The sequence below is a fragment of the Vulpes lagopus genome, chromosome 7 (genome assembly GCF_018345385.1).
Source record: "Vulpes lagopus strain Blue_001 chromosome 7, ASM1834538v1, whole genome shotgun sequence".
Taxonomy (NCBI): domain Eukaryota; kingdom Metazoa; phylum Chordata; class Mammalia; order Carnivora; family Canidae; genus Vulpes; species Vulpes lagopus.
Window position 1 is genome coordinate 87,059,011 of NC_054830.1, and position 27,282 is coordinate 87,086,292.

The following is a 27,282-nucleotide window of genomic DNA, read 5'->3' on the forward strand; positions in this document are numbered from 1 at the left end:
GTACCAATAATCTTCCTTCGGTTCTGGTATTCTATTTATTAGAATTATAAATATGTACACAGTTTAAAAGAGATTTATCTGATGTTTGTTATTTCTTCTGTTATCCTTGCATGGTTACTAAAATTGAAATAAGAGCCACCATTTCTTGAGAGTGCTGTACTAAATCCTTAGCTTACTTAATCTCAGCTCAGGTTCATAACAACCCCATGAGAAATTATTCTACTTGCCACTTTGTAGCTAAGGAAACTGAGGCAAGAGAAGTCACATGCTGCCTGAAGTCCCACAAATAATCAAAGGCAAAGACAATACTTATACTAGTTCTGATTCCAGAGTCCAACTACCTGCTTTGTTGTAGAGACTTTTTATGTGATTGTTCATTAATCACATATGGACTGGTGGATAGTTCAAAAATTTCTAGAGTCTTGGGATATTCTGGTTGGTTATGGAGGACTAAAACTCTTGCTTAAAGAAGTATTTCAATAGCAAAACCTATTTTCACTAGATGGCAGAGTTATTTGAAGTGGTTTACTTGGGCTGATTGACAGTTTGGAAGAGATAAGGATTAAAACCCTCCCAAATCATACTTTGGTGCTGCCAGTGTGGATCACATTACTATGTACTTAGTATCATTTTCTCCTTGGTTCCCTGAAGAAAGGATATCTGTCGTATTTTACACCTTCAAATGTAAAATTTTATAACCTACAAATACTATGGATCACAGTACTAAGCCATAATTACTTTTTCCCTATCAATTTTTTTTGCTTCAATCCACTAAAAGACATAGAAGCTACTGTTACACAATGCCTAAATAATTGTTTGATTAGATGTGAGGGGGAAAATTCACATTCACTAGCCACAAAGCATCCCATGTACAGAGCCATTTTAATTATATATCTTGGGCAGCCCGGGTGGCTCAGCGGTTTAGCGCCGTCTTCAGCTCAGGGCCTGATCCTGGAGACCCAGGATCGAATTCTGCATCGGGCTCCCTGCATGGAGCCTGCTTCTCCCTCTGCCTGTGTCTCTGCCTCTCTCTCTCTCTCTCTCTTTCTGTCTCTCACTAATAAAATCTTTAAAATATATATATATATATATATATATATATATATATATATATATATATATATCATGGTCATGCAGAATTTAGAAAGCACAGTTGTCCTAAAGTTGATATTGCACAAAATCCAAAACCTGTCAGAGACAAGGGAAATTATTTTGTATATAGGCAATATTTTGAAGTACGAAAAACTGATTTGGTACTATATTCCTTTCCCAAGCACTTAATCTGAATCTCAGTTTTACTCTAAACTGCATTCGTTAGTATTGTCCCCTATAGGTGTTACCTGAGAAGAGCTGTCATCAACCTAGTACCACCAGCCTGGTGTGTGTACCAGGTCTCAGTGAGCTCTGAAACTGCACAAAGCTGGATGACGACACCTATACCCTAAAGATGTGAGAATTAAACACAATTCTTTTTTTTAAAGATTTTATTTATTTATTCATGAGAGACAGAGAGACACACGCACACACACACAGGCAGGGGGAGAAGCAGGCTGCACACAGGGTCCCCAGGATCACGCCCCGGGCTGCAGGCGGCGCTGAACCGCTGGGCCACCCGGGCTGCCCTAAACACATTTTTTTATCTAGACTAAGGAGCACAGCACCAGACACACAACAGGAACTAGATAAATGGTAGTTATTTTGGTGCTATGAGCATAGAGCAGTGACTGGGCAAGAGGTCGGATTCTGCAGAGGGTACAGGCTTGCGGGACTCATTTGTATTCCTTTTCTTCCTCACTGCATGATAAAGATGTGCTGTAGGATCTTTAAAGATGAAAAATGTTAACTGCCATTTATCCGTAGCACGAATATATACAATTGCAGCCCCAAAGCCTAATTAACTCAAGGTTTAAAAATAAATCCTACAGCACATCAAATGGAACGGCAAAATAGGTTACCAGAGGCTAAAAAACCCCAACTCGTCCACACTGTGCAACCAGCAAAAAAAAAAAAAAAAAAATGACCTTTAAGAGTGTGAACATCGAGCTTAAGAAAATGCTTACACGTGAAGAAGACAAACTTGCGGTGCCTACGTATTGTGTACAAAGGAAATTACCTAACCGGGCTCGGGGTGTAGTCACAGCGCACTTAATTGTGCCACAAGAAAAAATAAATGCATTAATGCAGCACGCACTTGCTGGGCTCCCGTTACCTGACAACCACTCCCAGCTGCCCACTGGGCTTCCTGGAGCCCGGCAGCCTCCCGCGCTAAAGACACCTGCTAACACTCCACATCCTCACGACGCACCGCGGAGCAGTCCCGGCCGCCCCGTCTCACGGAGCTCGCGCGTTCACGTAATCGCAAATCGAAAACTCCAAGACGTACCTACGGCGTCCCACGAGGACACGAAAAATTAAGCAGCAACTTCTTCCGCCCACGTAAAAGATGGCGCTTGAGGCGTCACCCCCCTCCCTGCTGCCCGGTTCCTTCCCTTTCGGGGGCGGGGTCCAGAGAGAGCAGGAGGCGTGTGCTTAGGAGGTGTGTGCTTTTGTTTTCTTCACCCTTCCTCCCCTGCCCGTGCTCTCACGGTATTCGCCGAAGGTGATGGGCGAAAGAGTGGGTAAAACAGACCCACCAGGCGGGACACCACCGGGGCGTGAAGCGCAGCGGGGGTCGGGAGGCGCGCGGGGGACCGGGCCTGGGGGCGGGGCCTGCCCTGGGGGCGGGGCCTGGCCGGGGGCGGGGCCGGGGCCGGGGCGGGGCGGCGGCCGGGCTGCGGTTGCGGTCCCTGCGCCCGCGGCGGCTGAGTCGCAGGAGGTGGCGAGTGGGTGAGTGAGGAGCCGGCGGGCGGGCGACTGCCCGGGGTCCGGGTCAGGGGCCGCGCGGGGGCGGCGGCGGCGGCTCTCCCCGGGGCGCGGCTCGTCCTCCCAGACCCAGACCCGGCGTCGGGTTTTCCAGCCGGTGGCTCGTGGAGGCGCCTCCATCCGGGCCCCCGGCTCCCCGGCGGCGGCGGCGGCGGCGGCGGGGCGGGGGGCCGGGCCTCTGGCCTCCTTCCCGCCCGCAGGCCGCGCGCCGGCCGCTCCCCGGGGACCCGGTGTGCGACCCCGAGGGACCGGTCGGGCCCTCGGCGCCGCGGGTTCGAGGGAAAGCGCCTCGGGCGCTGAGAGGCCTGGCTGTGGGGAAGGCCAAGTCCGGGCCGGGGAGGCGGTGCAGCGGGGTGGGGTGGCCTGGGGGAGGGGGAGGACGCGCAAGTGTACACAGTTTCAGTGCAAGTTTCCAAAGATTGGCGATTCCCTGTACATTCGAGGAGCCGCTCTGGACGGAGTTGTGTGCTCCCTCTGTGGATCCCGGCGTGCTTGCTTCACAGCGCCGAGGTTGCACAGGCTTGCCCAGAGGAAGTGTGACCACTGTGACCTGAGCATCGCTCGGCTGATGGTATCTGCTGCAGAAAGAAGTGCACTGATTACGTGTCTGCTATGCCCACACGGGATCTGAGTCACCCCCTCCTCCACCAGGCTGCTGTATCCAGGAGACTGACTGGCAGGGAGGTCATGCACTTGCCCGAGAGAGGTGGCCCCTGCGGAGACAAAGGCCCCTGTGGCCCCTAGAGAAGCCACAGTGGTTGTGGCCAGTGGGTAAATTCCGATTCCAACCGTTCCCATCCTTCACCTGTGATGAAAAGCAGCACAACTGGCTTTACGTTCAATCTGTACTTTTAATTCGAAAAATACTGTTTGGTACCATCTTTCTCGACTTTAGAAAACTTTTAACGTCATGGGAACCTTACAGATGCGAGAAAACGGAAGATTAATCACATGGAGTCAGGATACTTGGAATATAGATGGTGTTGTGTGACAGATACCTTTGGCCAGCACCTCATCCAAACCCTACTGCTCTGGGAAAATCCTAAATCAGTTGGAAAACGCCCCATGACGACTACTCTTTATACATCCAAAACAAAAACCAGAGAAATTCTAGACCATATTGCGTGCTGATTGTGCACAGAGCAGCACTGACCTGCTCCAGGAAAGTTACATTAGGTGCTAAAGATTTTTTTCCCCCCTCTTTATAAGTTGATAAAATAGTCTCTATTTGGCTCTGTTAGCAGTCCAAAATTTGCTTTCGGAGAAAAAAGTAAAAACAAAAAACAATGAGGACTCCTGTCTTGCAAGCCTGCCCTTGGGCTCTATGTTAATTAAGTAGTTCTAAGGAGAACAGCCTATTATGTGAGAAACTTGGATCTGTGAGAGATATAGCCAGACCTTGATGTAAACTTCATCTCCGAATCTCGCCTGATGAAAATTTAGAAAGTGTTGCAAACAGTCCAGTGTTGATAGTTCACTGTCATTAAACTTGGCCTGGGCATCATCTGTTTTTGGAAAGCAGGCTGGCTTAGGACCCTGCTGCTTTTAGGGCTTGGAGAAAATAAAGCATGGTTACAAGTGTGAGCCTTATGATGGTACAATTCTGAGTTACATACCACAGCAGTGGACCAATCAACTTTCTAAATACCACTGGGAGAAGAGATGGCTGATTTTTAGCAAAGGTTTAAGAAAAAGCAAAGCTTCCAACCTACTACTCTGCTAACAGTTTTAACAGATGGTAATTAATACAATCTTATGTCTGCATATGTTGGATTATTTTCAGAAAGTTTATCGGTACATCCTCATGAGCCCTATTCTTTGTTTACAGGAGTGGAAAGCCACCGTGTCACCCAATTTGGATCCTGGCTTCCCTCAAAAGACTCTTATGGCTAATGTTTGATAATCTTCTGGAGTAGCCAACTACATGTAGATGTATAGATAAAAGACTGTTGGTTTTCACCCAATTTTTTTTCAGCCACATTTACGTATATGGATTTTCCTCACCAAAGATGATGACTTTACGTGTTAGTAAAACTATTTTTACAGCTCTCCTAATGATACTTATCTGTAGCATTTCATTTCTCAAAATTATTAATTTTGGCAGGATTTTAAGCTAAACAATTCAACATGATTCTTGTCCTTTGTTTTCCTTTCTAATGAGAATAGCGATGAGGCTATATGTAATTAATTGTCTGTAGTAGTTTAGTTTTCACAATCAGGTAAAAATTTTCCTGTAATACAACCAGATTTTGCTCTGGGGCTCTGTTCGGCTTTAGGAAATGCTTTTATTTTCAGTGTAATGATGAAATGTTTGAGTTCAAATATTGTTGTTATGGTTATTCACCTTTTTATCCAAAAAGGAGGAACAAAAGGAAAATGTTACAATATAATTTTGTGGCTATGTGTTAACTCATCTCCTTGGCCCCCAATTTGCTGTTATTTATTTAATGATGACAAGAGCATCATTACAGTTTGAATTCAAATTACATTCCTGTATTCTATCACTGTAAACTGTTTAAATTGTATCTGAAACAGTGGATATTTTAAGTTAGCTAGACAGTTTATGTCCAGTGTAGTATTTTAAGACTTAAGTTGATAGAACACATTAAAAAGTAAATATTCCCTAAATGAACTACTAAACTAAAAAATACATATGTAAACTGCCTTTATGTTAAGTCATTTCCACACATGCATACTCTAAAGTGTTTTGCCAAGTTCTGTATACCTATTCTTGACATTCATGATAAAAGTGCTCATCTAATACTCTAAAAATAGAAGCCACTACTTTTCAGCAGCTTTTGAACTCTCTTGACAAGAGAGTACATTTAAGTAAATGAATTGTAGTTATAGATAAAATGTTACCTCCCAAAGCAATCCTTATGATGAATAGATTCCACAATTTTAGACTTGCTTCAATGTAATTGTTATGGTTCTTTTCACTCTAGGTCTTCCAATACACATATTCATTTTTTTTAAAGATTTTATTTTTAAGTAATCTACACCCAACGTGGGGCTCAAACCCACAAGATGAAGAGTCACATGCTCCACTGACTGAGCCGGCCAGCTCTCAATTTTAATATTAGGCAAGAATTATTCATTTTACACTGATATCACAGAGTATTATACCTTTAGGGTTACATTTCAGTGGGTTAAGATATGTAAGAGACTTTGATTCTTACCTGACTCTGTGACTTTGGGCTTTTCTCTGGGTCTGTTTTCTCAGTACATTGAAAGGCTTGACCAGTATCCATCCAGTCACTTTATTCTTTAAATGTTGTAAATAAACGAAGCTTTTTAGTCGAGCCATTCAGTATAGTATACAGACTGTCTGTAAGGAACTCAGTGTACTGCTACACGGCTTCCGTAAATTTAAGTAGCATATTAAATATATTTATAGTTATCTTGATGTTTCAGTATTATTTTAAACACCGGTATTGGGCTTTAATACCCTGATACCCAGAGAGCTTGTTGAGAATTACAGAACTGTTTGCTCATTTTTTGTTATGGTTCCAGCTGATTGTTTTTGCAGTCTTTTGTCTCTTTCTTTCTCTTTCTCTTTTTCTTTTATCTCCCACCCCATTTTTTTTTTAAGATTTTATTTATTTTTTCATGAGAGAGAGACAGAGACATAGGTAGAGAGAGAAGCAGACTCTCCGCAGGGAGCCCGATACAGGACTGGATCCCATGACCTGAGCCACAGGCAGATGCTCGACCACTGAGCCACCCGAGCGCCCAACTTATTCCCCCCTTTTAACAGCTTTAAAGTGTTTCTACTAACAGGTGTCTTTACTAGTTTCCTAGGACTGCCATAACAAAGTACCACAAATTGGGTGAACAAAACAACAAAAATTTATTCTTTCATATTTTTGGAAGCTAGAAGTCCAAAATTAGATGTCTGTAGGGACATGCTCCTCTGAAGGCTATATAGGAAGAATCTTCCTTGCCTCTCAACTCATAGTAGTTTCCAGCAATCTTTGGCTTTCCTTGGTTAGGAGTCATATCACTCCAGTTCCTACCTCTATGTTTACATAGCCCTGTTTCTCTTTGTACATGTGTCTCTAAATCTTTCTCATAAAGACACCAATCATTGGATTAGGATCCACCCTAATCCAGCATGACCCCATCTTAATTTGTTTACACCTACTTTCAAATAAGGTCACATTCACAAATACAGGAGGTTAGGACTTGAACCTGTATTTGGGGAGGTGAAAGACACAGTTCAACCCACAATGACTGTCTGAGCCCTCCCTTTCCCATTTTGCTCCTCTTTTGTTGTGGTTTAGGAGCCAAATATCCAATCATTAGAATTGCACATAGACTGAATTCCTGGGAACAGTGAGGGTCTATTGTATGAGCTTTAGCATATGATATTTTATATTAATGTTCAAAGACCCCTTTTTTGGAAGATTATTATTTTGGATTTTTAAGTGTATTCCCTGAATATAGGTGACAAGTTACCATGTACTATAAGGTTCTCATCATATTAGCAAGCATTTAATGTACACCTGCCATGCTAGTCGAATGTCTGTCCTAGGGGATGTGCTTCCAAATCTTTTTTTTTTTTGCCTGAAGAAGAGAAAACCACACAGTTCTAAAGTCATTTGAATTTCTGGTGTATTGCTTGAAAATTGCTGAACCTAATCATTGGTTTTGTATGTTATTGTTTAGATATCCTGGGACCATTTGGATAGTGTGGTAGTTGGGATGCAGTGATGTCGAATCTCTGTCCACCACCATCTCCAGCTGTTGCCAAGACAGAGATTGCTCTAAGTGGTGAATCACCTTTATTAGCAGCTACCTTTGCTTACTGGGACAATATTCTTGGTCCAAGAGTAAGACACATTTGGGCTCCAAAGACAGAACAGCTACTTCTCAGCGATGGAGAAATAACTTTTCTTGCCAACCACACCTTAAATGGAGAAATCCTCCGAAATGCAGAGAGTGGGGCTATTGATGTGAAGTTTTTTGTCTTGTCTGAAAAAGGAGTAATTATTGTTTCATTAATCTTTGATGGAAACTGGAATGGAGATAGGAGCACGTATGGTTTATCAATTATACTTCCACAGACAGAACTTAGCTTCTACCTTCCACTTCACAGAGTGTGTGTTGATAGATTAACACATATTATCAGGAAAGGAAGGATATGGATGCACAAGGTGAGTGGTTTTGGTACTTATTAATCATGCTAACCTAGCCATTAAAAGATTATCTTCTGTTATATCTAATTTTTAGAAATTATATAGAAGTAATTTCAAACAGTAGCTATTATTTGCATCTGCCCTGTTAGATAGTTCTAGTAGTCTAATGTCAGTGATCTTCATCAGAACCCCTAAAGGTAGGAAATGGTAGCTCTATGTTACAAGTAAAAGCTAAAGGTTAAGAGAAATTAAAAATATTGTAATAAGCTTTTAAAGTCTAGGTTTGTCTTGGGAACCTTTATAAAACTTTCTCTCTTTTTGCATTGCATGACCCTGTTTTTCACTTAATACTGTGTGTAGGTACAAGCTGTTCAAAACAAATGTTTCATAAGCAGTTGGCCATGTAGCCTTTGGTCTCCTTAACTCCTTTGCCAAGTTCTGAAATTTGTAAAATGAGGAGGTTGGACCAAATGGGTTCCAGGAGGTGTTCCTTTTAGTTTTACAGATTGAGCCAGAGGAAATTGCTGTCATCCTCTAACTCCTATAGTTTAATATTTAGTGGTTTTTATATTTTCAGATACTTTTGACAGACCTGAAGAACAAATTTAACTCTCCTTTCAGCTTTGCAGTTTTGATACTAGTATGGAAGTCTGTTAAAGTGTTATTAATGTTATAAGTTTTTACCAGATAGTAAAGAGAAATGGTATCTTTGAAAAGAGTGTTTTATTATGTTTACATATTATGTTTTATTTTAAATGTTTATGAAAATCACAGTCAGGAAGCCCCAGATATATATAACTTAATCTTACTTAATTTGAAAAGTACAAACCATTAGTTTCCTTTGTGAAACTATGCAGATGTTACATTGACTGTTCTCTGATAAATTACCTTTTTTTTAACTACAGAGAAAAGGATGTTTTTATCTTATTTTGTATTGTTTGTATGTAAGAGAATGGAATTGTTGGGCTAATTTCCTATACTCTCCCTTTTTTTTCTGCCCTAACGTGGAAAGTATTTTTCCCATGAACTGAATTACACAATATGTCAGCCAATTAACTATACCATGAAAAATAAACAAATATCAATTTTCTTTTAATTTTAATGAATTTTCTCTTGCTCAGGAAAGGCAAGAAAATGTGCAGAAAATAGTCTTAGAAGGCACAGAAAGAATGGAAGATCAGGTAAGATACAGAATGCATACTATCAAACACCACCAAGCTCAGGGCATGCAGCTGTATAAGGCTGTGGGCTATTTTTCTTAAGTCCTTGAAGCCATACTGTTTTGAAAGGGTGGGTATGAAAATGAACAGAGTCTTTATGGAAATATATGGAATAAACTGGATGAAAATTTCCATATTAGACCTGAAGAGTTAAATAAGTGAAGAATAATAGCAATTTTGGTACCTTTTTTTTTCTGTTTGCACAGAATAAGTTTTGAATAACTTGTTTATAGTAAAAATTTTAAGTTTTATATGAGATTGTCTTTAAGGTATTACTTCTCAAATATTTCCCCAGAAGTAGTTATAACATAGGGAAGTGAGTATAGTCCTAGGGATATCTGGGGATACAGGCACAGTTGTAAACATAATATTTATTTGAAGTCCCATGTTGTATTTTTAAAACTCATGCAATTTATATCCTATTTTGTATCTATTTAGTGTTAGAATTTGCCAGTGATATCCCTCACCTTCTGGTAATATGAAGTATCTAGGGAAATATGCCATGGTTATCCTACTGCTTTGAATATTCTTAGGGTAGAGGCACCGGCATTTGAGATGCATAATTGCAAGGATATGGCTTCCCTTATGGAAGTTAAATGCAAACCATTTCAGTGCAGGGCAGAGATGTTCTGAAGAGGAGAAGGGATTTTTTGCCTTTCCTCTCATTGCCTCTGGCCACTCTCAGTGTTCCTTCTGTTGAGTTCTAGTCTAAGGATGACTGAGTTGTTCTTACTCTGGTTCTCCTTTAGCATGCCTGAGACAAAATAATTTTTTGGGCGCCTGAGTGGCTCAGTTGGTTAAGTGTCTGCCTTGGGCTCAGGTCATGATCTCAGGGTCCTGAGATCACCCACCATTGGCTACTTCTCCCTCTGCCTGCCCCCACCCCCCACTACCCCCGCTTGTGCTCTCTGTCAGATAAATTTTAAAAATAAATTTAAATTAAAACTTAAAAAAAATTTTTAAATCTGTAAATAATAACTGTTCTAAAAATTTGTGAATACATGGGGACTTGAACCAGGAAAATACAAAACTCTATAAAGTGACTTCCTTTACAAATTGTTATTATACCTGTATTTTTGTAAATAACTTTCCAGGCAAGAGGAGGCAATCCTGGGAAAAGGTCTAACACTTAAAAGAAAATGTTTCCCTTTACCTAGCAAAGCCTGGTTTTTACTTGTTGGTCAATGAGCAGAGTGCCAAGCATTGGGGGGACTTTTACCAACCTCTAGATGTACCTGCTAGTTATGGAGTAGTTAGTAGAGTTACCTCAAGATAAAGAAATTTAAGACCCAATAACATTCTGCATTTCCTGGGAATTTTTTTCAAATCAGAAACCTGTGCTTAAAATGTTTACCGCTATTCACTTTTAAGTTTTATTTCTGTTTTAAGGGCTCTTCTTGAAAATGTTAACCTCTTCTGTATATTTAGACCAACTGGAGGTTTTTAAAGGGGAAACATTCTCTTGCTAAGAAGTTCAAGTTACAGAAGTCACAAGAGGAAAAGAAACTTGAGGGATTTTCTTTTGAGTTTCTTCTGTTCAGTCTTGTAGGATTTTTTGTTGTCGTTAAGCTTTGAGGAGATAATGATAAATTGTGATAAATATCTGAGATACAGTTTATGGCACTATATATATGCCTACATCTAAGGGAAGTTATTTTTCTGCAGTTATCCTTTCTGCATAGAAGCTGCCTGATAATTGAATCTTTACAAATCTCACATCATGTGCTTAAAATGACTTTATTTTGAACAAATAAACACTATTTGGGGATTTCACATTAGTCTGGAATTAATCACTGACTTCATTCAGTGCGAGTTTTGGATGCTTATAGCTATCATCTGATAAAATCACTTTACAAGGAAATCACTTTATAGCTAGTCATTATTCTTGTTGAATTGCAAGTGTTGATTGAAACTGTAAACAAGCATTTTAAAACAGTGAGTGGTTATGTTTGGAGGTTACTACAGGATGAATTTTTTTAAATAATAAAACCTTCTATATGATACAAGGAGGCTTATGACTTAGCATAAGATTTCCATAGACAGCATCACATTTAAATTCCCAAGTTTCAAAAAAACTGGATATGATCACTCAGAAAATGACTCTGAGATTTAAAGACATGTGAAAAATTTGAATAAAATAGTTTATGAGAGATGAGTGAGGAAAAAAGCTTGTTAGAATGTTTTTAATATGTAATTTTTAAAACATGTTTAGCTAAAAATTAACATACATATGTGACAATTTTATCTCTAAAAGTTTACATACTCAAGATGGTTCAAAAATTGGGGGACAGGGTGATGGTCCTACTGCTTTGAATATTCTTAGGGTATAGGCATGGTCATCCATCTTTGAGATACTCTACGTTTGTGATGTACTATACTCAGTTTTCAGTTTCATTCTAGAAACTACAAATTTCAAAATTACGTTTTTGATGTCTGTTTTATTGACTTCTTAAAACATATGTGGTATTTTGATTTTCATTTGGGTACTAAACCTTACTGTGAATCTACAAGGTGGGTTTTGAGTCAAACTTGACTACTAAGTTGTTTGCTGACTATTTCTCAAGTCTTATGGCTGATTTTCCTCATTTTAAATATAAAATGCATCAATGACCTTTAATTAACAAGTTTTTCATATCTCAAATAAATATCAAAGGAAATCCTTTCTAAATTTGGCATGGTAATTTAATTATTGCATGTAACAGTAGATGATAAGCCAATGATTCCACTCTGACTAAAGAAAATCATTCCTGGAAGAATGAAAATGAGTTTTAAATAATATGTACATCCTTTAGAAACATTCTGGAGGAGTAGACATGTTTGGGGCTGTGTTTTAACAAGTTATTGAGTATTTCTTTCAAAGGATGGCATTCCTTGCTTTCAGTTCTTAGTTTTTTATTGCCCCGTTTATCCTATACAGGATTTCCCTGCTAACCAAAAGTAGAGTATTCCTCTAAAATCTTTCATACACTGAAATGGCCATGAAGTATAGAAGCAATTATAATTAATTTGTATGGAAAAGTTTTTGAGTGTTCCCAGACCCAAAAAATAACCTCTCTTAAGCGTCTCTGTCTGATATCTGAAAACACAGTCTACTAAGGGGTGCACAAAATAAATCAAGATAAAGCACAGATGCTCATAGACACAGTCCAAAGCTAAGGTGGCTTGATGCTAAGATGCTGAGTGGAGTTCCGGGGGGCTCAAGGGGCAGGAGCTTGGCTGGGCTAGTCTGGTGCTCAGAGTATGTGCCACCTCCTACAATGGCTCATTCAAAACAAATGCTCAATGCTGTTTTAGCATTTCACCTTTTTTTTTTTTTTTTGTAAAAGCAGAAATTCTCTTCAGATTTCTTTTGCTTGCTGGAAACAGATACTAATCAATGTAGGTCTTTCATAAAGCAAAATGGTGTAACTTGAACTTTCAAAAAGAGCAGGGCGTTACCTTCATTGTCAGATTTTCTTCACTTCATTTTGCTTTTTTGTACAGGGTCAGAGTATTATTCCAATGCTTACTGGTGAAGTAATTCCTGTAATGGAACTCCTTTCATCTATGAAATCACACAGCGTTCCTGAAGAAATAGATGTAAGTTATTACTTGTATTATTAAATAGGAATTCCCTTGAATTATGTGACTATTATGTATATTAGTAGCATTCTAATTTTAGTAGTATTCATTTTTTTGTCGTGCATACTATTCTCTATTTCATACTAATGAAGTATTAGCCACTTGAGCAAACACAGAAAATCCTGAGTTTTAGAACCAAACAAAGGCTTTTTTTTAATTCGGTCAATGATAGTTGTGACAGAACTACATTTTATTTAGTTTATTTCACCACTTTTGTATTTCTTAGGAGAATTCTACACCTTATAAAAACAATCAGTATTTAATGCAGTACTTTTTGTAACAAAGCAGTATACCAATCAGCGGTGGTTAACACAAGTTTACTTACATTCACTAATCTAGTTTGCTTAATCATTGTTGGCATTTTGAATCACACCCTCTCCATGTGTAGAGAAATCTTCAGGAAACTATTGTTTCTTTCTGACTTTGTCATTAAGATTTGTCTTCTGACTGACAGCCCAGAAGAGGAAGTTGTTCTTGTAAAAATCATTGCTTAACCTGCCTGACCAGTTTTCACATTTGTTCTGAAATTTTATGGAAGTGCTAGAGACTGTTTTATTGGGATTCTTGATGCTTAGAAATTAGGGCAATGTGTCATATTGAACCTAAAATTCAGAAAACTTGTGTATTTAAGAGTGTTATTTCAATGCTTATATTATAGCCAGGATAATTTTTTTTGTGTGATGCATTTTAGATAGCAGATACAGTTCTCAATGATGATGATATTGGTGACAGCTGTCATGAAGGCTTTCTTCTCAAGTAAGAATTTCATTTCTTTTTGTAAGGGATGGATAAACCAGATAGAAATCTTATGCTCACTATGACACAATTTTTTAAGGACAAAAATTAATGAGACTAGCTATCCAAATTATTCTAGGAACAATGTTAAGTATTTAAACTATTACTTAGCTTTGTGTTATTTTTTCATTTATTACATGTCTCTGATCCATTTGATGTTACTCTTTTTAATAAGTAAAGAAGCTGGGTTTCCATAGTGCCCAGACAAGAAATCTTGGTCTCTTGTTTGGTTCTGGTTTCTTATTTTACTTCTCATCAAAGTTGAAACTAAGAACTGAAAGGGGTTCTTAAACCCATTTCCAGTGTTGGGGCCTTCACGCCAACAATCCTCTAGATACCAAGTGGGTGTCCTACAATTTAATTCAGTTCTGACACACTCTGCCTAGAGAGTGTCAGATTCCATAGGTTAAGGGTTTAGTCCCACAAGACTGCATCCATCCCTGCCCCCAGACACCAGTCTGACTGACTTGTAACAGATTGGAGGTTCCACCCACCCACTCCTTGGACGTCAGACACCAGTAACAAGTCCAGGTTGTTACCTGGACTTCTTACCAATTGGCTATAAATTAGGTTCCTACGACCCCCTCCTTGGATTCCATTAATATGCTAGAGCAACTCACGGAACTCCAAACATTTTATTTACGTGATTACCAGTTAATATAAAGGATAGGCTCTAAGATACTGATGAACATCTAGATGGAAGAGATGCATAAGACAAAGTTGGGGGGAAAGGTGAAGAGCTTCCATACTGTCTCGAAGGATACTACTTTCCCCAGATCTCCAGGTGTTCACTAACCTGGAAGCTCTCCAAACCCTTTCCTTTTGGGTTTTCATGGAGACTTCATTCCATAGACATGATTGATTGATTGATTGATTGATTGATTGATTAAATCATTGGCCACTGGTGATAACCTCCAGCCCCTCACCCCTCCCCAGAGGTCAGGGGGGAGGAACTGAAAGTTCTTACCCTTACCATGTGGTTGGCTTCATTGGCAGTCAGCCCCTATCCTTAGATGCTTTCCAGAAGTCACCTCATTAACCTAACCTAAAAAGCATCTCATTTCCTACACTTAGAAAATTCCAAGGGTTTTGGAAACTGTTAGCCAAGAACTATGGATGAAGACCAAATATATATTTCTTAAAATCACAATATCACAGAACCTTTACAAATTAACTTACATTGTGGAGGGACTTAAGTCATTTAGGCCTAGAAAAGAAAATAATTTGTATTTTTACTGATCCTTTCCATCTTACAGCAAATTTTAGTATTTAAGAGTGTGGGCTCTAAAACCAGACTTACTGGGTTATTGCTATTTGAACCTGAGCAAGATACCTAAAGTCCCTGTGCCCCTATTTCCTCATCTGTAAAATAGGAATAAAAATAGTACCTACTTCATATGATTTGTTATAAGAATTGAGTAAGAGAAGTCATATTAAGCACCTAAAACAGTGCCTGGTACATATAGCACATAATAGCTGACATTTTCTATTTCTATTTCTTCGAAGGAAAATGTAAATAACAGTAAAAACAACCGATATTTATCAGGTGCCTGCAAGTTAGTCCCTATACTAAGTGCTCTCTCTGCATGTATCATCTCATTTTCTACCTTAGTGTTTCTTTACAATTGCAGATTATCATGAAATTTCTTTTTTTTTTTTTCAATGAGAAGTGAAAGGATAAGTATTTGCTTTTTATGTCCATAGTCTTTTCCTCAGAGAATATCAGAGGTGGGAGTGTTTTTAACTGAGAAGCCTTACATAGCTTGACTCAGAAGCACTTTAGTGCTGATTCTGCTCACTGTCAGCCATTCATCATTATTTTGAATCCCATTTGACTTTAAATAAATCACTTAACCTCTCCACACCTCAGTTTCTTTCATTATAAAATAGTAATATTTTACTAACTGGGTTTTAAGTTCAAATGGGAGAATCTCTGTGAAAGGCCTGAGGCGAATGTAAAGTACTAGGAGAGATAAGAGATGGCAAGGCATGGGGATCCCTGGGTGGCGCAGCGGTTTGGCGCTTGCCTTTGGCCCAGGGCGCGATCCTGGAGACCCGGGATCGAATCCCACATCAGGCTCCCGGTGCATGGAGCCTGCTTCTCCCTCCGCCTGTGTCTCTGCCTCTCTCAATCTCTCTCTCTGTGACTATCATAAATAAATAAAAAATTAAAAAAAAAAAAAAAAAAAGAGATGGCAAGGCATTGTTCTTATAGCTTTGGCACTCATCATGTAAAATTAGTCTAAGTTGTTTGAAGTTCACTTACCCTTTTTTTGTTTTAGTCTGTGATATTATTTTACAGGCAATGTTTTTCATCTTTTTTGTTCACCTTGCAGTGCCATCAGCTCACACTTGCAAACTTGTGGCTGTTCTGTCGTAGTAGGCAGCAGTGCAGAGAAAGTAAATAAGGTAATTTATTCTAATCCAGTCTAATCTGACTTCTTAACACTCTAATATATCATGGGCTATAATTTAAAAGTTAGGTTGCAGTCAAGATGATCTAATAGTATAAGGAGGTAATATAATCTGGCCAAATTACTATGACACCCTGGAACAAAAATAAGTTGAAGTAGACTGCTTAAATAGGAAATCATTTATCCATTTCATTTTGATAACTCATAAGTATTACACAGTTACCAATATTGTATAAATGCTTTTGAGAATTTCATAAAATAATTAGATATTTTTCAAAAATACTTATCTTCTATTCTCTGACATCACTTTTAATAAACATGAAGATAATAACCATGTACTTTTGATACTGATTCCAAAGAAATGTTATCTGATTATTCATCTTGATTTCTTATATTGCTTTCCCTCCTGAATCTTTTTTAGGGACCTCTTGCTTTTGAGTGGTCTGTGGATGTTATGTTTTATTTAGTAACATTTGTGACCACTTCCTTCAGTGCTACATGAGTTAACAAAGAATTAGCAAAGTTCTCTTTCCAAGCATCAGGCAAAAAACTAAAGGATTTTGCACTTTTTGTTACCGTTATGTAGAAGGAGATGTTTCACATATCTATCCATTTAAGCAAACCTGATTTTTCTTTTTATGTTTTACACAGAAAATATGTTAGGAATGATTATTTCCTAACAAATATATTTGTAGTTTTTTTTGTCTAATAAGTTACCCTGTATGCTTGCATGACCCTTAATTTACCAAAATTATATTTTTTGTGTACATCCATTTATGAGAGGTTAGTATACTTCTTACTATATTGGTTTAGCAATTTATTATTACATTTGTTATCCCAAGAAGGTAGGTTTCCATCTCTGTCACCCAGAGCCTTCAGATTTCACGGAAGGACTGCCCAGTAGCTTTTTGGAAGGAGAAGGCTCTGTGGTCAGGGCTCTGTGTTTTTAAAACACTTTTCATCCCACATCCGCTTCTGGCAAAATCAGTTCTCTTTTATTTTTTTAATATGAAAAAGGTTGCCATTACTCTGTATTGAAAGCCACTACTTTAATGTAAAAACTCTCTGAATATTGTCTGAATTCCAACATCCTTACATGGCTTTTTACTTTTCCTAACAGAGCTATAGACCAAATCCTGTTAGAATCATAGATTTCAAAAAAAAAAAAAAAGAATCATAGATTTCTAAGCCCCAGTCAATGGCTGGCTTATTTAAAATCAAATTTGATAGAATTAATTCTCATTCTATTGAAGGATTTGGACACTCCTAACATTCATTATAATGGGATTTCACATGTAGAACTATTCAACAGAAACCATAATTCTGCCTAATATAACTACATTTAGTTTTCTTGTCCAGAACTGTTTTTACTTATTTGAAAAATAGTTGCTGCTGGGTGGGGATACAATCAATAATTATATTAAGTCATTAGTTCTTGCTGAAATACGAGTTCTGTGGTCAAATATGTTGGATAAAGTATGCATTTTGTATCAGTCACCTGGAAGGTTACAATATGTATTCGAATGCTAAAGGTGTTGAGGTATCATACAGTACATTTCTCAAACTTACTTGATCACAGAATTCCTATTTTAAGCAACAACTGTTATGTCCCATGGACCCCTGGCAGGTGACTAAGGAATACTTTTTTTCAGGATGTACTTTATTCACAATAATGGTTGAAGTTTCTATTCAGATTTCTTTGATAAGCAAACCAGTGACCTTTTAATTTCCTATTTTAATGCTAAAATATTTTCTTTTACAGATAGTGAGAACATTATGCCTTTTTCTGACTCCAGCAGAGAGAAAATGTTCCAGATTATGTGAAGCCGAATCATCATTTAAATATGAGTCAGGGCTGTTTGTACAAGGCCTACTAAAGGTATAGTTTCCATTTGTCACAAGTGAAAGCAACTTTTAAAAATCATTTTTGGCACTCTTTATAAATACATTTTGAATATTAGCATGTAGTGCATCTCATGTTTATATGCCAAGGAGCTGACCTATACACAGGTCTGAACATGGAGAATATGTCTTACAGATTTATAGTTAGTATGAGTGAAACGTCACAGAATATCTTTCTGTGTTTTTCTCTTTGGTTCCCTATAGCTTCCTTGGCCTCAGGATTATTTGTTTTTTAATATGTGCTTGAGTCAAGTTTGCACATCTAAAACGGGTACTTTTTTTTCTTTTACTGAAAAGGATTTGAATTTTTGTTAGCATTTTTTGTTTATGTAATGTACTCATTATTGAAAAAAAAATTAAACTGCTTCCTGTCTTCAGAAAGTATATATAGAATTTGAACGATTCATATATATATTCACATATATGTATTTTTATTTTTATTTTATCTTTTTATATATGTATTTTTAAATTACATTTTTCTTTACTTGGGCCTGTTCTCTTTTTTCTTTTTTTTTCTTTTTTTTTTTTTTAATTCCAATGTAGTTAACATGCAACATTATTATATTAGTTTCAAGTATACAATGTAGTGCTCCAGCAATTCTGTACATTACTCAAGGCTCATCATAATTAATATGCTCTTTAATCCTCATCCCCACAAATAACCATCAATTTGTTCTCTGTAGTTAAGAGGCTGTTTTTAGGTTTGTCTGGATTTTTTTTGTTGTTCATTTATTTTGTTCTGTAGTAAGGGTTTTTAGGTTGTCTGATATTGTTATTTATTTTGTTTCTTAAATTTCACATATGGGTGAAATATGATATTTGTCTTTCTCTGACTAATTGAGTCCACTTTTCAAGGAGTAAAGCAGATAAATATAAGTTAGCAATTATTTTCAATAATTACGGGAAGACAGTTATTTTACTGAATGTGTTGCTGATATTTCAATTATAGTCCAAGGTGTGAGAAAGTATATTTCCTAATGGTTATGTGATTCATAGTGAATACTTTCTTGGGGATTTATATAATAAAATGAAAGAAAACATACTAAAAATTGTTGTAAATAAAAATTATGTTCAGCTGGGCAACCCCAGTGGCTCAGTGGTTTAGCGCTGCCTTCAGCCCAGGGCCTGATCCTGGAGATCCAGGATCGAGTCCCACATCGGGCTCCCTGCATGGAGCCTGCTTCTCCTTCTGCCTGTGTCTCTGCCTCTCTCTCTTTCTCTGTGTCTTTCATGAAGAAATAAATAAAATAAAATATTTAAAAAAAAAATTATGTTCAGCTTTTGCATTTTCAATAGTGTGCATGCTCTGAGCTCAGAATGATATTTAAATACAGAAACTACTTAAGGGAAACACATATCTATTTTGAATTGCACAAATCTGAAAATTAGAATTTCTTTTTTATCAAAGACAAAATAAAGTGCTTAGTACTTTTATTTCCTCAGCACCCTCTCATTTAATTAATTATGTAATTTTATCCCTGAAAGGGACCTATACCAGATGCACAGAGGAAAGCTTGAAACTATAATTTAATGAAAAAAATCTGTTAACAGTTTTCTGTACACATATAAATTGTTAAGCCTTTCAGAAAATACTTTGACGTTGCATATAAGGAGCCTTAAAAATGTTCAAAGGCTTAACCTACTCTTTCTACTTCTAGAAATCCATCCTAGGGAAACAATTATATAAGGAAAGAGATTACTTATAAAGGTGTTTATGACAGCATTGTAAGAGTAAAAAATTGGAAATATCCTCGATATTATATTCGTAACCTATACTACAATGCTTCGTACACAGTAGATACTTCTTACATGGTATTTAACTACCCAATTGACAATACCTGGAAAGAAGTACATTGTTTACTTATAAAAATACATATTCAGTGAGATTTAAAAGAACATGTGAATAATCAATAAGAAAATAAAAAGTTCCCCATAATCTCATAATCCAATGAATAACCTGTTAATATTTGGCATATATCTTTCTTGTCTTTTTATTCTTCTGTGTGTATATTTTACATAGTTCCCTGTCCCCTCTGCGTATATTTTAACCTCCATTTTCCACAATATCTTATGAACATCTTTCTATATCAACACATAAACTTCAAATTAATTTTTAGTAGGTAAATAAAAAAAACATCTTTATTTCATCACTTCTCTTTTTGGATACTTCACTTATTTTCTAGCATTTTACTATTAAAACCAATGCAGTAGTGCACTCATCACTAAAACTTTGCACACGATAATGACTAATTTCTTAGGATAAACTTATAGAGATGGATTTGTGAAAGCCAGTTTTTCTAATTAAAAAATAATCCTTCATATCTTTTGGCATATAAGACAACAAATTTTCTTTTCATTTTGACAGGATTCAACTGGAAGCTTTGTGCTCCCCTTCCGGCAAGTCATGTATGCTCCCTACCCCACCACACACATAGATGTGGACGTCAATACTGTCAAGCAGATGCCACCATGTCACGAACATATTTATAATCAGCGTAGATACATGAGATCCGAGCTCACAGCATTCTGGAGAGCCACTTCAGAAGAAGACATGGCTCAGGATACTATCATCTGCACAGACGAAAGCTTCACTCCAGATTTGTATGTAATGATATTGTTGTTAAACAGTATTATGAAGTTGTATCTTTTATGAGTAAAAACGAAACAAGTCTGTGAAAGGAAGGAAATATTACTAAGAGAATTGTGCTTGAAGAAACAATTTGGCTAATCATGCCCTTTTTTTCCTTCAATGTCTACTTTTCTTAATATAACTATGTTTTGCATAGATGGGTTAGATTAGTCACTTAAAGTAAATATTTAAGTATTTATTTAACAAATGTACATTGAGGTCCTAGGCACAGTAATTGGTGCTAAGGTTGGGCTCTCTATAAAGAGACCCAACCCTTATATTGCTTACAATCTAGTGTATAAGAGTCATTAAAAGACTTCTTAGCTAAACCAAAGAAGTAATTCTAAGTCTTTTTTTCTTAATATATGATAAATTGTTGAAAGTAGACCCAGTTAGAGGGGGAAAAATGATAAATCTGAATTTTAAAACCCTAAGAAAACTTAAGTTCTAAATCAGGAGAAGAAATGCCATATACTATTATGGTTCTCTTTAATCAATTTAAAGTGCCTGGCACATATAATGTGCTCAATAAATGTTAACTGTGATAATCCGTGTTTGAGTGTATAAAGCAGCAGTAAAATTGGAGCAAGCAACCCTGCCCTGTATTTCTAAGAAACATTTTGAGCTGAGATAGCAGACATGTGGAGCACTAAGAGTCACACAGAAAATGTTGAATAAAAAAAGAACAGCATGTCCAAGGTATCCCTAGCTGCATGTATCTCTTAGTACAGAAAGATGGCATCACTGGGACCCATCTTTTTCCAGCTATCCACTGTTTTTGTGGATTCCTTAGAAAGTTTAAAGGGAATTGGCTTAGAAAATGAATTGGTCAAAATCAGAATTCCAAGTGACCAAGTTTTCAAGTATTGGTAATTGTGGTACATGTAGGAATTCTCAAAATTAATCTGTGCTTTCAAGCATTTTCCTCTTTCCTGAAGTGTTTAGTATTTTCTTTCTATTTTTGGTTACTTCAGAGCTCTTTTTTGGGAAATTTAGTGAACTTTAGAATGAATATACCGCCTAGTAATTTTATTCTTATTTTTTGAGAGGAGGTATGTGTATTCTTTTAACATTTCTTGCTCATTTTAGCTAGTTATGTTTAATTGCTTCATTGGTTTGACAGACTTTGATCAGCTGTAACAAGTCTTATCTTACTGGTGTTAAAAAAAAATAACATCGTGAGTTTTTAAAATTTGTTCACAACTCTTAAGTAAATTTTCTGAACATGAAATTGTCCAAAAGAAATATTTTCTACCATTAGAGTGTATATTAACTTTTATATATTACAGATATATTTTACTTTTTAGTTTTCTTTAAGCAATATTATTTATTTTTAAGATACTTTTAACTTTTAAAAATAATTTCACTCACTGCCACTTTGTGGAAAATGAGTCACTGGAAATAATACTTATTTTTAACACTGCTTCATCTGATTCACCTATGATTGAGATACTCAGTGAAACATATATTTTTCAGAACACTAGATTTAATAGTCTTATTCTCTCTCCACAGCCAGAAAAGGGGTGCTGCCAGCCAGTAATCATGCAGTGATAACTTTTTTTTCCTTCCAAGTTTCTTTCTTTTGTAATTTGCTGCACCTGTTTCCTAAAGTAGGAAATTTTAGGTACTTCCCTGTTTCTCTCTGCACACACCCCTCTTTATTTGTCTTTCTTGTCAGTTCAGTGATGATCCCTACTATTTTCAGTGAAAAATTGCTTACCTTATGGCTTCTTAGAGTTACATTAGTTCGAGTATACATTCTGTCTTCTTAGTCTGATCATTGCCAAGGTAGGTAACACTTTTCTAAGTAGTAGGTTCGTGTTACTTGCTTAGTGATAGGTTTGTTGATGCAGCTCGGTGGTCAAGGTGTTCTTTAATCCCACTTGAACGTTTCATAGCATTTACTCTTTCACCTTTTTCTTTCTGGACAGGTTATTACAAGTTACTATAACATAAAGTTAACCTTTCATTTTGTTTTAGGTTTTTGTGGTTGTAGTATGTGTTTATTTTTCTTGCTGTTTTATTTTTTTTGAGAAGGCAGAAGGCAGGAATTGATGATCATGTTTATTAATTCCCTAAGGCTCTCAGCATTTTTTTTATAAGGTGAGGGTACAAAAATAGATTGATAAGGAGTTAAATGCCCTTCTTGGGACTACTTACATCCTTAAGAAAAAAAATAATTACATAGTGGCTTGACAAACTACTAATATACAGATGTATCTTTGACTTAAAATGAATATAGTTTTTTATCTCCAAATATATATATAATTTTTATAAATATGTTTATACATAATATTCCATTTCTAAGAATTTAATTTATCAGCTGGAGTGAGAGATTTTGGAAGGTAGCCATTTCAACATTTGGACTATTTTCTTCATAGGAATATTTTTCAAGATGTCTTACACAGAGACACTCTAGTAAAAGCCTTCCTGGATCAGGTAAATGTTAAGTCTAAGATTGTCAAAATGAATGTTATGGTATGTTGTCTTTTTTAATGTATACTACATTGCCTGTGCTATATATGTAATATCATAGAATTAAGTCGTTATTTTTTTTAAGTCATTATCTTTTTGTAATGTTTCAGGTCTTTCTAAAATGTCTACACGGTATTTCTTTTGATTGTTAATGGGCGTTAGCCTGTATATTAACAATGAAAGATGCAATATGTCCCAGTTCAAATAATAAATGTTTTAATTCCAACCACAAACCTATAACTCAAGGTGTTGTCTTTTGGGGAAGGGAGGATATTTTTTTACTTGCCTTAATTGAGCCAAAATGTCTTTAAAACTTGTATACTTCTAAAATAATAACATCTTTATTGTCTCATTCTTCTGAAAAATACCTGATTAGTTAACATTTGAGGAAAACTATAGATTATATGGGACATGTTTCTTAATATAACAGAGCTTTGTCATAATATCATTTTGGGAATCAGGCCAGGAAACAGTGTCATAGGGATAGCTTTGAAATTATGAGGTCCTTAGATTAACTCAGAATTTTAGATACAGGTCTATGTGGTCTGTGACATAGTGCATAGTTCAAGGGTAATTAATAATCATGCAACTAATTCGATATTTCTCAAGCTGAATAAAATCATTCTACCACTACCCATGTATCCTCACCCCTCAACAGTAGAGAGAGAAGAATTTAGTCTGTAACTAAATTCTGTAGTCTGTAAACATGGCTCGACTTCTGAGAGCTTCAATTTTGTTTGGAGATGTGGGCAGGAAAAGTTAAGTAATATAAGTGGAAGTAAATTACATCATGATTCCTTTTTTCTTCTTAATATTTTTATTTATTCATTTGAGAGAGGGCACACACATAAGTCAGAGGACGGGCAAAGGGAAAAGCAGACTCTCCCCTGAGCAGGGAGCCCGACATGCAGCTGGATTCTGGGACCCTGGGATCATGACCTGAGCTAACTGACAACTGCTTACCTGACTGACTGAGCCACCCAGGAGCCCCTACATCATGATTCTTAACAATAAAGTAAATAGGGGTGTATTCTGTGGTAGAATGCAAAAGTTGAGCTCATTTTCAAAGATAAATAGAAGACTTCAGAAAAGCATGATTGCCTCTAGACTCAGTACTTCTGGTCTGATAGGTGCATCAGTGGCAATGGTTATGGAGAACTGCTCTAAAGTGTGTTACCTTTCAGACATTGTCAACACAGTGATAGAAACATGCTGTATAAGAAGAATTGGAGCAAATTATTTATTAAAATGCTTCATTTTCCTGTAGGTCTTTCATTTGAAACCTGGTTTATCTCTCAGGAGTACTTTCCTTGCACAGTTTCTACTCGTCCTTCACAGAAAAGCCTTGACCCTAATAAAATATATAGAAGATGATACGTAAGTAACACCATATGAAATAAAAAAACCTTGTGCATTATTAATGTTTTGTTTTGTTCCTTTGGGACATTGTCTATATTTTTATATGTATTTGTATATAAAAGTTTTTTTTTTTCTTCATTATTTATAGGCAAAAAGGGAAGAAGCCCTTTAAATCTCTACGGAACCTGAAGATAGACCTTGATTTAACAGCAGAGGGCGACCTTAACATAATAATGGCTCTAGCTGAGAAAATTAAACCAGGCCTACACTCATTTATCTTCGGAAGACCTTTCTATACTAGTGTACAGGAACGAGATGTTCTAATGACTTTTTAAATGTGTAACTTGTCAAGTATATTTCATCACAATCATGATTGCTGCCAAAGTAGCTTGGCAGTGTGGGAAACATCATTCCTGCAGGTCCTGTCCTAGTCTGCTTGGCAATGCAGTTAAAATTAGTTACACTACAGTTGTCACCAGTCTGTAGGAGGACGTCAGGTGCATCGTTACAATGGGTGCATCTTTTCCTAGATATGCTGTCTTGGGATACAAACTTAGGTTTACAATTATAGTAAATGTTACTGCTATCTTTTAAAGATATAATAATGGAATATAAACTTGACCACAACTACTGTTTCTTGAAACTTACAATTCATGGTTTACATGTATCAAAGTGAAATCTGAGTTAGTTTTCACTGGTATAATACTAGCTGACTTTTCATCTCTTGATATTCCTTGGTATGTAAGATTACTGTAATACTTTTATATAATCACCTGAAAATTAGAGCATTTGAATCATTTCAGTTCCACAAAAGGAAGTTGGCTTGAACATAGGTTAAATTTTAGAAAGAATATATTGATCAAGCAGATGTATAATTCAAATTAATTATTAGATCCTACTTTATAGATTTGATAGTCCTTAGAGTTTAATCTGTGTAAAAACATCACGCAGCATGTGTAGTCCTGATTATGGCGAAACCACAGTTGGGTGTGTTTGTGTGTGTGTTTGTGTGTTGAACTATGTCAAAGAAAATAGAGGAAATTGGGTTTTATGTTTTAATAGTTATTGCCAACTATTTAAATTACTTTTTATTATTTTTGAGCCAAATTGAAATGTATACCTCCTGTGCCTTTTTTTTTTTTTCTTGAAAAATATAATGACTTGGAAGAAGTTCAGATTACACTAGTCAGTCATTTTTATCTTGTTTTCCTCTTGTAGAGTCTCACCCTGATTTGGCAATTGTGACTCCAAGATTACGAAATGCAATAGAAAATATACTAACTAGTAAGATCTTTTCTCAAGAACAGAGAATAGTAGCTAGTCCTTTTCCTTCTTATGTTTCTGCCCATAATTTTGAAGTTATTGGCAGGTCTCTTTCCTGAATCTTGTGAGGAAAGCAGGAGAAACTTGACTGATGTGCTATTTTACTAGGTGCTACTTTGGCAGAACTAAGTGATCAATTTCTTTTGTTTCCTTAATGTGTTTGGACCATTTTGCTAGCTGTAAGATGACTGATAAATGTAAGTCTGTGCTAGAATGGTTTTGACATAATAGTATACACAAGCATAAAAATATTCTTATTTAAAACTGTGGAAGTTACAAAAAAGGGAAAAATATTTATAAGAAAGGGATAAAGGTGATAGAGCCACTCTGCTCTTGCTCACCAAATTAAACCAAAACAAACATGTTCTTTTCTGAAAGGTCCTAATTGCCTTTCACATCACTGATCAGAAAGGTGTAGAATCTTGATTTATAGACATAAATGAAACCGGATGACTGGTGCTCCGTGGCTCAGTCATGAAACAATTTACAGATACCACCTTCTTGTACCCCTTACTCAGTGCTTTCTATGTGAGGTTATTAAAGAGTGCTGACCGATTATTTTCTTTTGCTGGTTTATTGTATTGTTATATAGAATGCAAGTTGTACAGTGAAATAAGTTATTAAAGCATGTGTAAATATCGTTGTATATTTTTTCTCCTATATGGAGAATTTTGAATAAAATAGCCTTAAAATATTGTCTCAGCAATTATTTGTTCAGAAAAGCAGTGTTATGATAATGAAAGCGTGACAGTTTATGTTGTATCAAAACTCTTGTTTTCTTTTTTGAAAGAAAATGAAGGTTTTTTATAATGCTGGAATCTTTTATTTATAATACTGGTTTTTATTTTTTTAACTTAGTGTTTAACTCACAGGATTACAATTTGATTTTTAAACTTCTGTATTAATATTTCAAATGTACAAGCTAATGCTTGGGTAAATTTTTTTTAAATTTCTGTTATAAAATATTACTATAAGCTGAAGATATTTCTTTCAGATATCTAGTACAGGTGTCCAAAATCAAAGTGCAAGGAATCTAAACCTTGTAATCTGGAAAACAAATAAGATTGACATTTTTACTCCAGGAAAAGAAAAATGTAATTCATAAATACAATAGTTGAGATGAAAGGTTTCTTTATTTTTTTTTTAAGATTTTTATTTATTTATTCATGACAGACACACAGAGAGAGATAAAGGCAGAGACACAGGCAGAGGGAGAAGCAGGCTCCATGCAGGGAGTCTGACGTGGGACTCCATCCTGGGTCTCCAGGATCACACCCCGGGCTGAAGGTGGCGCTAAACTGCTGGGCCAACGGGGCTGCCCTGAAAGGTTTCTTTAAAAGAAGACTGATTCATCACATGCTAAGATTCTCAATGAAACCAAAATTTCATATAATGCTCTAAGGTAAAAATGAGCCAGTGACTTCTGTGGTCTATTTCTGTAATGCTGCAGGTTAAACAGGAGTATAGTGATTGTTACTTTTATGTAACACTGTTTTGAATTTGAAGTGGAACTGCGCAATTGATTTTTCTCCTGTGACCTGCAG

The 27,282-nt window shown here is 36.6% G+C and overlaps 1 protein-coding gene and 1 long non-coding RNA gene across 5 annotated transcripts in view; one reads left to right on the forward strand and one right to left on the reverse strand.

Moving 5' to 3' along the window:
- Positions 1–2,320, reverse strand: part of LOC121494266 — a 103,910-nt gene extending 101,590 nt beyond the window's left edge. Inside the window, exon 1 of the long non-coding RNA XR_005988775.1 lies at positions 2,210–2,320. This is a non-coding gene — a long non-coding RNA (uncharacterized LOC121494266). The remainder of the gene's footprint in view (positions 1–2,209) is intronic.
- Positions 2,321–2,743: 423 nt separating this feature from the next.
- Positions 2,744–26,433, forward strand: C9orf72 (C9orf72-SMCR8 complex subunit). Of its 4 annotated transcripts, none has more exons than XM_041762891.1 (12): positions 2,765–2,826; positions 4,691–4,886; positions 7,531–8,018; positions 9,122–9,181; positions 12,704–12,799; positions 13,533–13,597; positions 15,973–16,045; positions 17,813–17,929; positions 20,318–20,553; positions 22,963–23,020; positions 24,324–24,433; positions 24,564–26,433. In XM_041762891.1, exons 3-12 carry the CDS (start codon positions 7,575–7,577, stop codon positions 24,748–24,750), a joined length of 1,446 nt encoding a protein of 481 aa, XP_041618825.1. In that variant the 5' UTR covers positions 2,765–2,826; positions 4,691–4,886; positions 7,531–7,574; the 3' UTR covers positions 24,751–26,433. The 4 variants fall into 4 exon arrangements, with proteins under 4 accessions (XP_041618826.1, XP_041618825.1, XP_041618824.1 ...); XM_041762890.1 differs by lacking the exon at positions 2,765–2,826 and adding an exon at positions 2,834–4,600; XM_041762892.1 differs by lacking the exon at positions 4,691–4,886 and having other exon boundaries at positions 2,744–2,826.
- Positions 26,434–27,282: the final 849 nt, after the last annotated feature.

What these genes read in the sequence shown, in the direction of transcription:
- C9orf72 (XM_041762892.1), top strand. Translation starts at nt 7,575, where the DNA reads ATGTCGAATCTCTGTCCACCACCATCTCCAGCTGTTGCCAAGACAGAG. An exon ending in GCGTTCCTGAAGAAATAGAT is followed by an intron (nt 12,800 to 13,532) that starts GTAAGTTATTAC and finishes GATGCATTTTAG; the next exon opens with ATAGCAGATACAGTTCTCAA. An exon ending in TTGTACAAGGCCTACTAAAG is followed by an intron (nt 17,930 to 20,317) that starts GTATAGTTTCCA and finishes TCATTTTGACAG; the next exon opens with GATTCAACTGGAAGCTTTGT.